This window comes from Tripterygium wilfordii, chromosome 4, assembly GCF_013401445.1.
Source record: "Tripterygium wilfordii isolate XIE 37 chromosome 4, ASM1340144v1, whole genome shotgun sequence".
In the NCBI taxonomy this organism is placed as follows: Eukaryota; Viridiplantae; Streptophyta; class Magnoliopsida; order Celastrales; family Celastraceae; genus Tripterygium; species Tripterygium wilfordii.
In genome coordinates this window covers 8,502,008-8,514,281 of record NC_052235.1, presented here as the reverse complement: position 1 = coordinate 8,514,281, position 12,274 = coordinate 8,502,008, and the positions used below count along the sequence as shown (strand labels likewise).

The window sequence follows — 12,274 nt, the reverse complement described above, 5'->3', positions numbered from 1 at the left end:
TATTGTTTTAATAAATTTTATCTTTTTCAAAGAAAACAGATATCAGAAGGTTCGTTAGTCTTACATATTTATTACTACTACTTGTTAATTATATGAATTTTTCCAAATTTTTTTTTTATTTGTCAAAATGGACTAATCGAACCCCTCCAATAAGTTAGTAATGGAAGCCATCCCAATCCGGCTCAAGTTGTGTAATGTTTTCAGTTTGATTGCAGCCTACCACCGTTGCTTACAGCTGTACTCACGACCCTTTTCTCTCTTCTATATTTTTGCGGGAAAAATATAATTAGTTTCCGAATAATGTTTGAGACCCCTAAAATACCCCCATTTAATGTGAAGTGTTGGATGTGAAGTGAGCCCTACAGGTGTGTTTTTAATCAATGGTTATTTTAATCCCATATAGATTTTGTGGGACTTTTGGGGTGATATTTTGGGGGTCTCTAACATATTTGGAGGACTTTTGGAGGTGATATTTCGGGGGTCTCTAGCATTGTCCTTAGTTTCCTCATGAAAAATAAAAATAAATATTAATCTAATTCCATTTATTACTCTCTATTTTTCCTTATTTTCCTCCAATAAAATGTACTAGATTGATGTTCAATAAGCATAAAGAATTCTCCTTTACTTTCAACTTTTCCCCAGATGATGCAAAGAAGAACAAGAAGAAGAAGCAGAATAGTTGTACTGTACTACTGTTATCAATAGTATTGCCATTACACTTTTTTTAAATAAATGAATAGTTAAATAGCTATACAGTTAAACGAAAATATATAGATAGAAAGAGAGAGAAAGGAGATTTCTTGTTTCCTCGTGATCCGTGCATAGTCTACGTGAAATCCCAGATTGCTTTGTTGTCTGTTTTGTTCCTTCAAGTGAACAAGTTTAATTCACATTCTTACCAAAAAAATTGTAGCTTTTGGTAAAGAGAGACAGAGGGAAAGAGATCTTAAATTTACAAGTTTCTGGTGTTTATCTGTTAATTCCTACACTCTCAAATGATGTATTTGTTTTCTGGGTGTTTCGTTTCATCAGGGTGTTTGGACAATTTGAACGGCTAGAAACCACTGATAGCTTGGTGAGGTCAGGTGAGTTTGCTTTCTGTTTTTCTTCTGTTCTGCTGTTTATGATTAGTTTGCTCCACTTGTTGTCCATTCATTATTGGTTGTTTGATGGCTTTTTTTGTTGGTTCAAACTAGCTGTTCTTGGTTGGGTATCTATATATATATATATCAATTGTTACCCACTTATTACTCAAGACTTCAAAACTGTAATGAGTTTTATAAGTTTTGAGTATAATTGATGGGTTGCAGATAGTTTTCTGTCTATTTTATGGAGAAGTAGATGAATAAGAGTTTGAAATATTAGAAGTTTCATTGCTTGGAAGTTAAAGGTTCAGTATAAACTTAGCCTGGATGTTTGATATTAATTTTTTTTTTCCAATCATACCAGAAGATGATATTAAACATAGAATTCCTATTTCCTGATTTCACTTTCCTTCCTGTCCACTTGTTCCTCTGTGCTAATTGACCTCAAGGTGGATTAAATAGAACGTCAAGCATATAAAAATAGGCATCCTTTGTCACATGGTTTTGGCAGGAATGTTCTTTTGACCATATTGCTATTTCTGTAAAGATGGTATCCAGAGAAGAAGAAATGTCAAAAACCTGAACCAAAAAGGACTAGCTAAAGTAACTCCTGTGAAAATTTTTGGTTGAGGAAGTTTTATTTACCCATCATTGGATATCCTATATAAATTGCTGTTGGTGTGTGAACCAAAATGGAAACTTTCTTGATATTAATTTATGATATCGTACATGAATTTCTGCCATACAATCAGAAGGCTCACAATTGTTGATGATTTTCAAAATGCTTGCAGCCTTTCTTTAGTTACTAGAGGGAATGAGAAAAAATGCCTATAGAACGAGTGTTTTCAAGCTTCCACTCCTAAACATTCTAATCATCTTCTTAACTTCTGTTTGCTAAAAAGCATTTGAAGGCTTGTAAGAAGTGAGGATGTCTTTCACATATTGGTGCTTCAAAAGCATAACAGAGATGTATCCTGTAAAGTGACTATCGCTTGTTTTCATGGACCTTGGAAATTTTGATGACAAGTTTAATTTGATGAAGTTTGAGGAATTTGTTCACGACCATGGACATCCAAGATGGATGAGCATGACGACCATGATGATGAATACAATGGCGTCAAATTTGATTAGAAATGAGTTGATTCAGTCTCACTTAGAAGTAGCTTTTGCATGGTGAGGGGCGACTATATGGTTGCTACTGACAAATAAAGGAAGCAATATTCCCATTTAGTGATGAGATTTGGGGTTCTGGAACTTGAAGGCGTAGCTCATGTGCTTTTCCATCTTACTTGTTAGACAGTTTTTATACTCCATGATCTGATGCATCTTAGCTTAAACTTCTACTAGAGTATGATAGCTTAAAACAATACCAATGTAACTCTTAAAAACTCTTTGAGTATGTAGTAAAGTATAATTTCCGTTGATAAAATAGGAGAAGCAGTTTTTAAAGCTATTCTGTTTTCAAAGTTTGAAATTGAAACTGGTAAGGTACTTTTTAATTCCATTAAACTTGGTGTATAAAGAGAAATTTTCATTTAATTTAATTGATGTATTAGATGACGTAAAAGTTAGATAAAGAATTGCCATTGAAGCATAGAGTGCAAAGTGATGATAGGATTTAAGCTGTAGAGGATTCAATTGGAGTTTACTGTTGTACTACAGAAATAATAAGATTACTGCTAAGGAATAATAAAAAATTTTAGAATCTTTTTGAACAATGTATTAATGTCATTATGATAGTAATTATATTGGTAGCTTCTTTTCCTTTTCTTCTTATTTTTCCCCTGTGAAACGGGGTTCATTTGGAGTTTATTCTCCTCCCACTGGGAAGAAATAAGAAGCTTAGTATAAACAATTTTGTTGATGCTTGGAGTGCAGGGCCTACTTCAAGTGACTGGGGTTTACCTGTTCTCTTGTTTCTCATTTCAAAAAGTAAAGGAATAGAAGCCAATGTTTCCTGTTTTTCAGACCGTATATAAATGGTATTGGCTATTTGTTCCTGGACTAATATGGCAGCTTTCATTTCCCCCCTTTTTTGGGTTGGAGTAGATTAGGCACTGCGTCTGAAATTTTTAAAAGGCCAAAACATGCTAAACAATCCTAACTTGCATAAAATGAATACAAGGAGCAAACAAAATGTACCCTTGAAGCTCAGGTAAACCTAGCTTATTCAGCCGCAAACACAAACTCCTTAGAGCCAGCATCAACAGAAGCGAACACCAAAGACTGACCACTAGTGCCTCGGTTTGCCAAAAAATAAGATTGACAGTCACCTTCTCGAAAGATTTGTGAACGTAAGCTGAATTGGTTTCTCCTCCTTTTCTTTTGCATAAGTATGCTTGTAAAAGTTTTAATTTGTCTCTACCTCCCATACCGAGCCAATAATTTGAATAAGATGTCCCCTTTTTACTGGTTCAAGTGCAGAAATGCCAGGAACATAAAAAAAAAAATTTTAAAAACTTCCTGAAATTGTTGAATCGAAAATAAAGTTTGATTGGCAAACTCAACAAAAGAAAATGGTTAGCACTTGATTTTGTTTGGGGAGCCGATTGAAACTTAATCGATTGAATCCTATTTAAGTTTCAATCATTTGCTTGCTTTGATTTTCAATTTCAGTGGAGAATGCTTTTAAGACTAGTGTGAATAATATTAGATTTATTTTTCTTGTATAAAGCAATATTATTAATTTTTTTAGCATATCAAAGAATGGTATCAATGCTTTTTGTCGGAGTTTTCTTCCAGATACCAGATTCTAAATGGAATATGAAAAAAATGATTGTTCCGTAATAGCTAAAACTAGGCAGCTTTGTTGTGCCAATGTTTCGTTTTGCCTTTTTTTTTGATGTACTAGTAGAAGGTAAAGGATTTAATGTTGTATAACATGTCAGTGACCTTTTGTATATCTTTTTCATTTAAGTTTAATGTCATTTAAGTTTTTCGCTGCCCAGAAAACTTTGAACGGAGAATCTAATTACTGCCCCATTATCAACTATTTTTGGTCAATGGTTAATATCACAGTTTGTCAATAAAATAAATTATTGCCCGGTTATGAATTGAATTGTTGCTGCTTGGAGCCTGACGATTGAAATGAATCAATTTATATATATAAAGCTAAGGATCCACAAGGCTTCTCCTCAATTCATGGTGCCACGTGGACGCCTTTACAAAAAAGCCTATATAGACAAAATAAAATTTAAAAATATATTAGAAAACTTTAAGACCCACAATCACACACATAAATGTATTGCAAAACTTTAATACCCACAACCACACTCATACACTTTAAGACCCACAACCACACTCATACAATTAATAGTATTCAAATAATTTAAAAATCATATTGAATTGTATGAGAATTAATGTTTCATAGGAGTGGTTTGATGTTGTTTTGGTTTCTCAAAGGCCATGTATTGCTAATTATGAGAGTCTTTTGATGTGACTCAATGAAATTCATTTGTAGTATTTAGTTTGAAAACATTTTGTGTGTTTTTAGCATTAATTACCATCATTTTGTGGGAATTTTTGTGTGTTTTTATCATTTTGTGTGTTTTTGATGTATTTTGTGTGTTTCTGTAATATTTAGTTGATGTATTGTGCATGTTTAGAGTTTCGCTAGGTTTAGTAGTCTGTTTGGATTGCAGCATACACAACATGAGAGGCTTTTCTCATGCTATATTGTTCTAATGTGTAAGTAAATTCAACCCATTTGGTATTGGAACATGTAAGTGGTGACAAGAAAGCATGGTAGAATTCAATGAGTTGTTGAAGGTCAAAGTGATTATAGGCATAAATCTACCAGTCATACATAACATTTCAAAAATATAAATTCAAAAATCTTATTCTAAAAATATTAAGAATTTTATTCCAAAAATATAATTTTAAAAATACTACTTATGCTACATTGTATTTCTCGATATTAAATGTCACTTTGTAAAGATTGTTGTACTAACCATACAATATTGTCTCATATAAACATGTCTTTGGTGACCTATAACACTTTGTAGATACTAGCGACGCAAATAAAAATTGATAAACTCTTAACATACTTATTCCTTATGCATCAAATTTCTTACACCTTATTAGAAAAAATTTTTCTTAACAAATTAAAAAACAGGTATTGTACATATTTTATCTCCATCTTACAATCATCTTTATTTTCTACAATTAAAGCTCTATTGCTCTTCATGTTAACAAAGTATCGAAAAAATTTCACACATATTTATTTTCCAATCAAAATATGTGCCGCGCGAAGCGCGGGCATGCAACTAGTTCCACAATATTAATGAAGCTCAAGTCAGTATTTGGGTTGTTAAGCCTGAAGAGTAGTATTTCCATTTTTAAAAAACCCAAAATAATCTATCCATGATCTTAAACCTTTTCCTGATTTTCTGTAAACAAAAATATATTTTGGGATGAGAATATGTTCTTATTTATGTTGCACCAATTCATACTCTTGTCGGTTAATTTGAAATGCAGGTTTCTCCATCTCTTGGTTGCTATAGTATTCTATCATATTGGCATTTTCTTGATTCTGGATTTAGCCCCTTACTGATGCATTGTAACCATTAGCATGAATACTTGATAATATATTGACTTTCAACATGTTTCAAATTAGCTTGTGTTGGAGGTTTTCTATGACTTAACAATCATGAACCCACCACTATGACAGGGTTCTTGATCTGATGGAGAGAGATTTATGACCAGAATGGATCCTCAGGCCTTTGTCAGATTGTCAATAGGGTCACTGGGGCTGAGGCTTTCAGGAACAGCGCTAAATACTTCAAAATCTAAACTTCATGCATTTTCTTCTCTGTGTTTGTGTGAGATGCGACTTCGAGGTTTTCCAGTGCAGAAAACATCGGTCCCTTTAATATCTTCACCTGAAGTCACCCCTGACAGTCACTGCATTGCCTCAAGCTTTTATCTTGAAGAAGCTGATCTGAAAGCATTGCTGACACGCGGTTGTTTCTATAACCCTCATGCCTCTCTTGAGATTGCTGTTTTTACAGGGAGAAAGAGGCCGCATTGTGGTGTTGGCGTCAAAAGGCAGCAGATTGGGACATTTGAACTAGAGGTGGGTCCAGAATGGGGTGAAGGAAAACCAGTTATTCTTTTCAATGGATGGATTGGCATTGGAAAAAACAAACAGGAGAGTGGAAAACCTGGAGCGGAGCTTCATCTGAGGGTGAAACTAGATCCTGACCCAAGATATCTCTTTCGGTTTGAAGATGTGACCACGTTGAGTCCTCAGATAGTTCAGCTTCGAGGTTCCGTCAAGCAGCCTATATTCAGTTGCAAATTTAGTCGAGACAGGTGATATGATTCATCTGGTTTCTTTTACAATTTAAACAACTTGAAGTGTTTTTTTTTTTGATAAGCACAACTTGAAGCTTTTGAATACAACTCTCATCTCGTGTTAGAACTTATTGATGCTTGAAATCTGTGTCACTTACTGTGCACTCCTCTGAAATTAACAGGAAAAATTGGTTCAAAATTGATAAGTAGAGAAATGTTTTAATTTTTTTTTCTAAGGCTAACAAATGATTACACAGGGATTTGACTTTCTCAATAAGTTTCCTGATTCATATGGTTTTGCCTGCATTTGTTTAAGGGGCTGATTGCCATTTGATTTTGAGCAGTTTTTCTGTGTCATGGTGCATGCACTTTGCACTGAAAGCAATGCTTAATAATGCTTCTGTGCTGTTAAAGAAAAACCATATGAAAATTTCTCTAATCCATGGAGGCATAAGAAAACATTTACATGTGATCTCTTCATTGTCAAAAATGAAACTGGTCTCCTGTTAGTTTGAAATTAGTTTTTTTTTTTTTCTTTTCCATTAGAACATTGTTAAAAATGGATATTTTGATAATTATGATGAATTTACAGGGTGCCCCAGGTGGACCCATTAAGCAATTACTGGTCATCCTTTGTTGACAGTTTGGACTTAGAGACAGAGAGAAGGGAAAGGAAGGGATGGAAGGTGAAGATACACGATCTCTCTGGCTCGGCAGTTGCAGCAGCCTTCATAACGACTCCCTTTGTGCCATCAACGGGTTGCGATTGGGTTGCCAAATCCAACCCAGGAGCTTGGTTGATTGTTCACCCTGATGCTTGCAGACCTGAAAGCTGGCAGCCATGGGGAAAGCTGGAGGCATGGCGTGAGCGTGGCATCAGAGACACCATCTGCTGCAGATTTCACCTCCTCTCTGAAGGCCAGGAGGTAGGAGATGTTCTTATGTCAGAGATATTCATCAGTGCTGAAAAGGGTGGCGACTTTTTCATAGATACTGACAAACAGATTCGAACCTCTGCACCACCAATACCAAGCCCACAAAGCAGTGGAGAATTTTCAGGATTGAGTGCTGTTGCAAGTGGTTTTGTCATGAGCTGTAGAGTGCAAGGGGAAGGCAAGAGCAGCAAACCCCTGGTTCAGCTCGCCATGCGACGTATAACATGTGTGGAGGATGCTGCCATCTTTATGGCTCTTGCAGCAGCCGTTGATCTTAGCATTGTGGCATGCAGACCTTTCCCTAGGAGAATCCGGAAAGTTTCTCGCCATTCCTTATGAAACGATAAGCACACAATGGTCATAAATTCTCATGAACAGAAGATGAACATTTATTTTTCCGTGATGTTATTATCTTGTCAAATCTGTACAGCATCTCAGGGTTTATGTCTTAAAAAATTGTTCAAATCAAACATGCTCTCAGTAGTTCAGTACTGCCTGCATGACATTGATGCATCATTGCCCTCTGCGGACTTGCCATCTCTGGTAGGGTGTAATCTAACTTGGGATTGCAACTCTTTTGAGGTGATTTTGATGACCTTTGGGGAAGCATTAACCAAAGACCTATCTTTCCTAGCCGATGGTCATATCCTTGGCACACAGCAGTCATGGGAGGGGGTTAAGGTGCTTCATATCATCGACTGTGGCACCAGTGTTTAGCCCTGCATCTGACTCTGTATTCAATTTCCATTATAGCCCACAACGCTTCTATGTAACAGATCAATGTATGAATTTTTTTTCCTTTTCATAACATATCATAAAATTTTCCCTTCGGATAATCTATATGAGCCTAAATTCAAGTTTGCGCAAAAATTATAAGTTCAACCAAACTCAGCGGTGGCCACGAGACTGACGAGAGTAGTTATCTTCCAAAGCTCAAAACTATTTTAGATGTACTTTCCATGTTAATTCTACTCTTCTATGGATAATTTTAAACCTGGATTGTCTGATAATGGTATCACAGGAGGCAATATTGTACATCATTTCACACACATTTTCAATTTCTAGTCATCAAATGAAAACATTCTTGGAAAAATGCAACAATTCTTTACGTACACAAGAGGGAACACCACTCACAATAAATATTTTGAGCACAAATACCACAAAAATCTGAAATCCATAACCCAAGTTCCCACTGATTGTCACCATGAAAACAGACTAGCAAATCCATCACCGTTCACGTCATGTTCCTTACATTGACCCTGTCATAAAAACTAGGACACTAATCTTCAGTAGTTTCGAACAGCTTTTCAACCTCCATTATAGTGCTTCGAGCATCCTCTATTTCAATGCCTTCTTTATGATCCAATTCTTCCAGCTCAGCCTAAAATACAGTCGACTTTTATTAAATGGCGCATACTATAACATCCCTTTGCAAAATTGATTCACGATTATTCAATAGCATTCATATACAAATTATTATACTGAAACCCAAGGAAGTAAGAGACAAATATGGCAAGCCAAATTCATGCAAAACCGTACAACACAAGAAAAAAATCACCAAAATTCTGGCTCTCCAGCAGGACCAGCACTCTAAAAGCTGAGTTGGTTAGCAAGTTATAAGAACAGCCAATTGAGCTACATCTACATTTAGTAATACATCAAGAAAGGTCCCTGTATCCGTCCCAAAAACTATATGCAACTTTTTTTCTGTAGTCCCAAGTCCGTAAAAATCAATGGCCCAGACTCTCATTTCACTCTTCTAGACTGCTATAGTGCTATTTATAATCAGAGACCCCATTCCCAGATCTCGCCATGAGAAAGGCAGCTGGATACCAATAACAGTTCAGGATGGGCATAAGCTTAGGAACAAAAATAGGTCTAGTTTCGGGATAAGAGGAACTAATCACGCTTCAAATCCACAAAGGACGAGCTGATATTGGTAAAGAAATTTTAGTTCACCCACACGGCTGCCTAGGTAATGTCCCATACTAACCTTTCGAACGTAAATAAATGAGTTCCAAAGGAAATGTAGTTTCACTGACAAACTAAAGAAAAAAACCTAAAAACAATAGCAGTAACCAAACTTCACTAAGGCCAGAATCCTGCCTAAGCATATACATGTGAATTACCCACTAATTAGCTATCCTGGCTTTATTGCATTACTTTTGATAAATACGGTATCTGCCTAGCGTCCACCAAGAGATACAATTCCATCCAACGTATATCAAGGGGACTATTGATATAAATCCCAGCAAGCAGCCCAAAGTACTTGGGGGTGTGATTCGATATCCAACATCATGGCTGATGAACCATCCTTTGTATTAAACTTAATGACACTTATATGTACCAAAGAAATTATTCTCCAAACAAACTCATAATCTAGCAGCCAAAGCAACTGGATAATTAGTCATGCAAGTCTGCTTATGCTAATGTATGAATTATGCAACTATCATTCTACTTTGGCAGGCTAATGCAGCGATACCCAGCAAAAAAAAAAAACCAATGATACAATGTTACATACCAAAGCTCCTTTCAGGTCTGCTAGCGAGGACTCTAGGCGCTTGTGACAGTCTGGAATCATCATTCTTGACTCAGCCAGAACATTTTCCTGTCCAAAGAGACGATGACAAGTGGAATTTCTTTTCTCAAAATGAAACAAACATGAAAAATCCAAGAGATTGGTGAGCATGATTCTCTATTAGAATGGCTAATGAAATAATTGAACAGATGTACAAACATCTCAAAGTCCTAAAAGCTACAACCAGCAATGAGCAAAAGAAAAATACAAACTCAGTATCTGCCCAATAATTAATCTTACAAAAGTTAACTACAAGTTTCCAAGACCCTCCATTAATTCTTTTCAGTGTCTCTCTGACACGTTAGTCTCTGGTAAAGTATATTTTTCTCACATTTACTGTCTCTTATTCTTTTCCCCTTTATCAATTCCAGGAAATTGTCCTCTTTCTCACAGCAACTCCCTTTTAGTAAAAGCATATGTGTAACCATAAATGCACCAAGAGGGACTCACCCTATGTACAAAAGATTATCTCCAGAAAGAAGAGTCAACAACATTCAACAAAGCTTTGGTTATTCACAAGAAGTTGACCAAAGGCCATAAGATCAATGTCATACAACAATCTACTCATACACAAGAGGAATTATCCAGCACCCCCAACCAATATCCATCTCTTTCTTTTTACTTCAGGAAAAAAAAATACTGAAGTAAAAAGAGAGAGATGACCTTTACTGCCCTGTTGTGAGGATCATGATTTATTAGTACACTAGCAAGTGCCCCACACAAATAGTTACATATTTTTCTTTTGAATGCAAAACGTTTCAAAAAATAAGGCTTCAAAAAGGGTGATCCAAACCATTGACCATGCAAGTAAAAAATAGAACATTTACAGCCTCAGCCCACAACAAAATATGATAAAGAGAATGAATCAACCCATCCTTGCCTATCCATTTCCACACCCCTACTCGACATGGCTTCTTTTCTATTCTTAAACGCCAAACCATACCATTCCCCTCCGTATATGGCAACAATATACCTTCAATCAATTTTGATTAAACATGAATCTCCGCAGCTACTTCCGAAAAGGTGCTTTATTGGCGGAGCTTAGAGACTTTATGCCTGAGGCATAAAGGTCCTTTGACCACATTTAAATATGTGAGACCTTCAAATAGTTCCTATTCAATGCTACCCCAAAAGAAATATTCGAAAATCCTCGATTTCTTTGCCTCTGAGAAGGGAATTGAAAAGAGAGACATATATTAAGTATGCTTGTCCAGAGTCTTCCATCTCTCCTTCCTTTTGCCGCTGCAATCATAAATTTTCTAAGATGTGATGCTCTAACTAGTGACTTCAAAGTTTTCTTCTGTAAGTTTGCCTCCCCGGAGACCTTTTGATATATCTTTAAAGATAACCTACACAAGATTCCAAAACCATAAAAGAAGACTCCAACCCTCCTAACCCCCACCCCCCCCCCCAAAAAAAAAAACAGACAACTCAAATTGATCTTCAAGGAAAAAGTTTCAAGTACCATAAAAATTGAAGATCAAAATCAATTTACATGTAAAAAATTAAAAGGGCGGTATTACCTGTTGCTTAAGGTCGTAAGGGTCAGCACCTTTTTCCTTCATTTCAGAGGTTTTGACAGCTTCTCTCTCGACTTCTTTTTCATAGGAATGAAGCTCCTTCACAATGCGTTTGCAAGTACTTGTCTTGATTTTCAAACTTCGAAGGGTCGCCATATTAACCTATCACCAGGGAAGAAAAAAGAACACAAATTTACACCCGATTTCGCATTTTACCAAGCTTGCAAATTGCAATAGCTTCGATTTCCCCTCTCAAGAAGTTAATACAATCATTTTGAAAATGCAGGCACTAATTCCTTAAATCAATCAACTAATCAAGACCCTGAACAATCAACTACGAAAACGGAAAATGCAAGAAAAATCAAATAAAACTAACGTTCTGGCAAAAATCAAGGACTATCACACTTTATTGCGGCAATCACATCGCAGCAGAGAATATCTGAGCGAAAGAGAATGAGAATGGATTCCAGAGGAAGGTTTCAGCGTGGGACAGCACAAGCGATCTTACCTGGTAAAACCACACAAAAGGATCGGTCCGATCGGACGAGAAAAGAGTCGCTCTGTTATGTGAGTGAGGCTGAGAGACGGAAGTGAAGGGGAGAGTGGGTTTGGGCCTTGGGGAATATTGCACCAAAAAGGTCGCGGTAAATGTGGAAACAGAAAAATTAAAGAACAAAACATTTAAGAATGCAGTGAGAACTGAGATCTAGCAACACAAGTAAACCTCCTAAAAGGCCAGAGGGAGGGAGTTGGCTGAGTAATAAGTTGTCGAGTATTAGGTTCAACTCCCATGTGGAACAAAATTCTTTGGAGTTATTCTGATCCCTTTCGAATGGAGGGATTTTCATACCGTGAGTCCTG

At 36.2% G+C, this 12,274-nt stretch overlaps 2 protein-coding genes across 8 annotated transcripts; one reads left to right on the top strand and one right to left on the bottom strand.

The window, feature by feature from the left end:
- Positions 1-623: 623 nt before the first annotated feature.
- On the top strand, positions 624-8,151 carry LOC119997077. Of its 7 annotated transcripts, none has more exons than XM_038843871.1 (4): positions 624-704; positions 1,033-1,085; positions 5,755-6,398; positions 6,973-8,151. In XM_038843871.1, the coding sequence occupies exons 3-4, from the start codon at positions 5,782-5,784 to the stop codon at positions 7,652-7,654; spliced, it is 1,299 nt and encodes a 432-aa protein (XP_038699799.1). In that variant the 5' UTR covers positions 624-704; positions 1,033-1,085; positions 5,755-5,781; the 3' UTR covers positions 7,655-8,151. The 7 variants fall into 7 exon arrangements, with proteins under 7 accessions (XP_038699799.1, XP_038699795.1, XP_038699801.1 ...); XM_038843870.1 differs by lacking the exon at positions 624-704 and adding an exon at positions 784-880; XM_038843872.1 differs by lacking the exon at positions 624-704 and adding an exon at positions 786-919 and having other exon boundaries at positions 1,033-1,080.
- Positions 8,152-8,335: 184 nt separating this feature from the next.
- On the bottom strand, positions 8,336-12,207 carry LOC119997078 (tubulin-folding cofactor A-like). Its single transcript, XM_038843874.1, has 4 exons — positions 11,922-12,207; positions 11,417-11,575; positions 9,837-9,923; positions 8,336-8,696 (listed from the first exon to the last, which is right to left on the bottom strand). Exons 2-4 carry the CDS (start codon positions 11,567-11,569, stop codon positions 8,595-8,597), a joined length of 342 nt encoding a protein of 113 aa, XP_038699802.1. The 5' UTR covers positions 11,570-11,575; positions 11,922-12,207; the 3' UTR covers positions 8,336-8,594.
- Between the last annotated feature and the right edge of the window lie 67 nt (positions 12,208-12,274).

Coding starts and splice junctions, on each gene's coding strand:
- LOC119997077 (XM_038843871.1), top strand. CDS start 5,782: ATGACCAGAATGGATCCTCAGGCCTTTGTCAGATTGTCAATAGGGTCA. Junction 6,399..6,972: donor TGCAAATTTAGTCGAGACAG/GTGATATGATTC, acceptor ATGAATTTACAG/GGTGCCCCAGGTGGACCCAT.
- LOC119997078 (XM_038843874.1), bottom strand. CDS start 11,569: ATGGCGACCCTTCGAAGTTTGAAAATCAAGACAAGTACTTGCAAACGC. Junction 9,924..11,416: donor CTTACGACCTTAAGCAACAG/GTAATACCGCCC, acceptor CTCTTTGGACAG/GAAAATGTTCTGGCTGAGTC. Junction 8,697..9,836: donor CAGACCTGAAAGGAGCTTTG/GTATGTAACATT, acceptor ACTGTATTTTAG/GCTGAGCTGGAAGAATTGGA.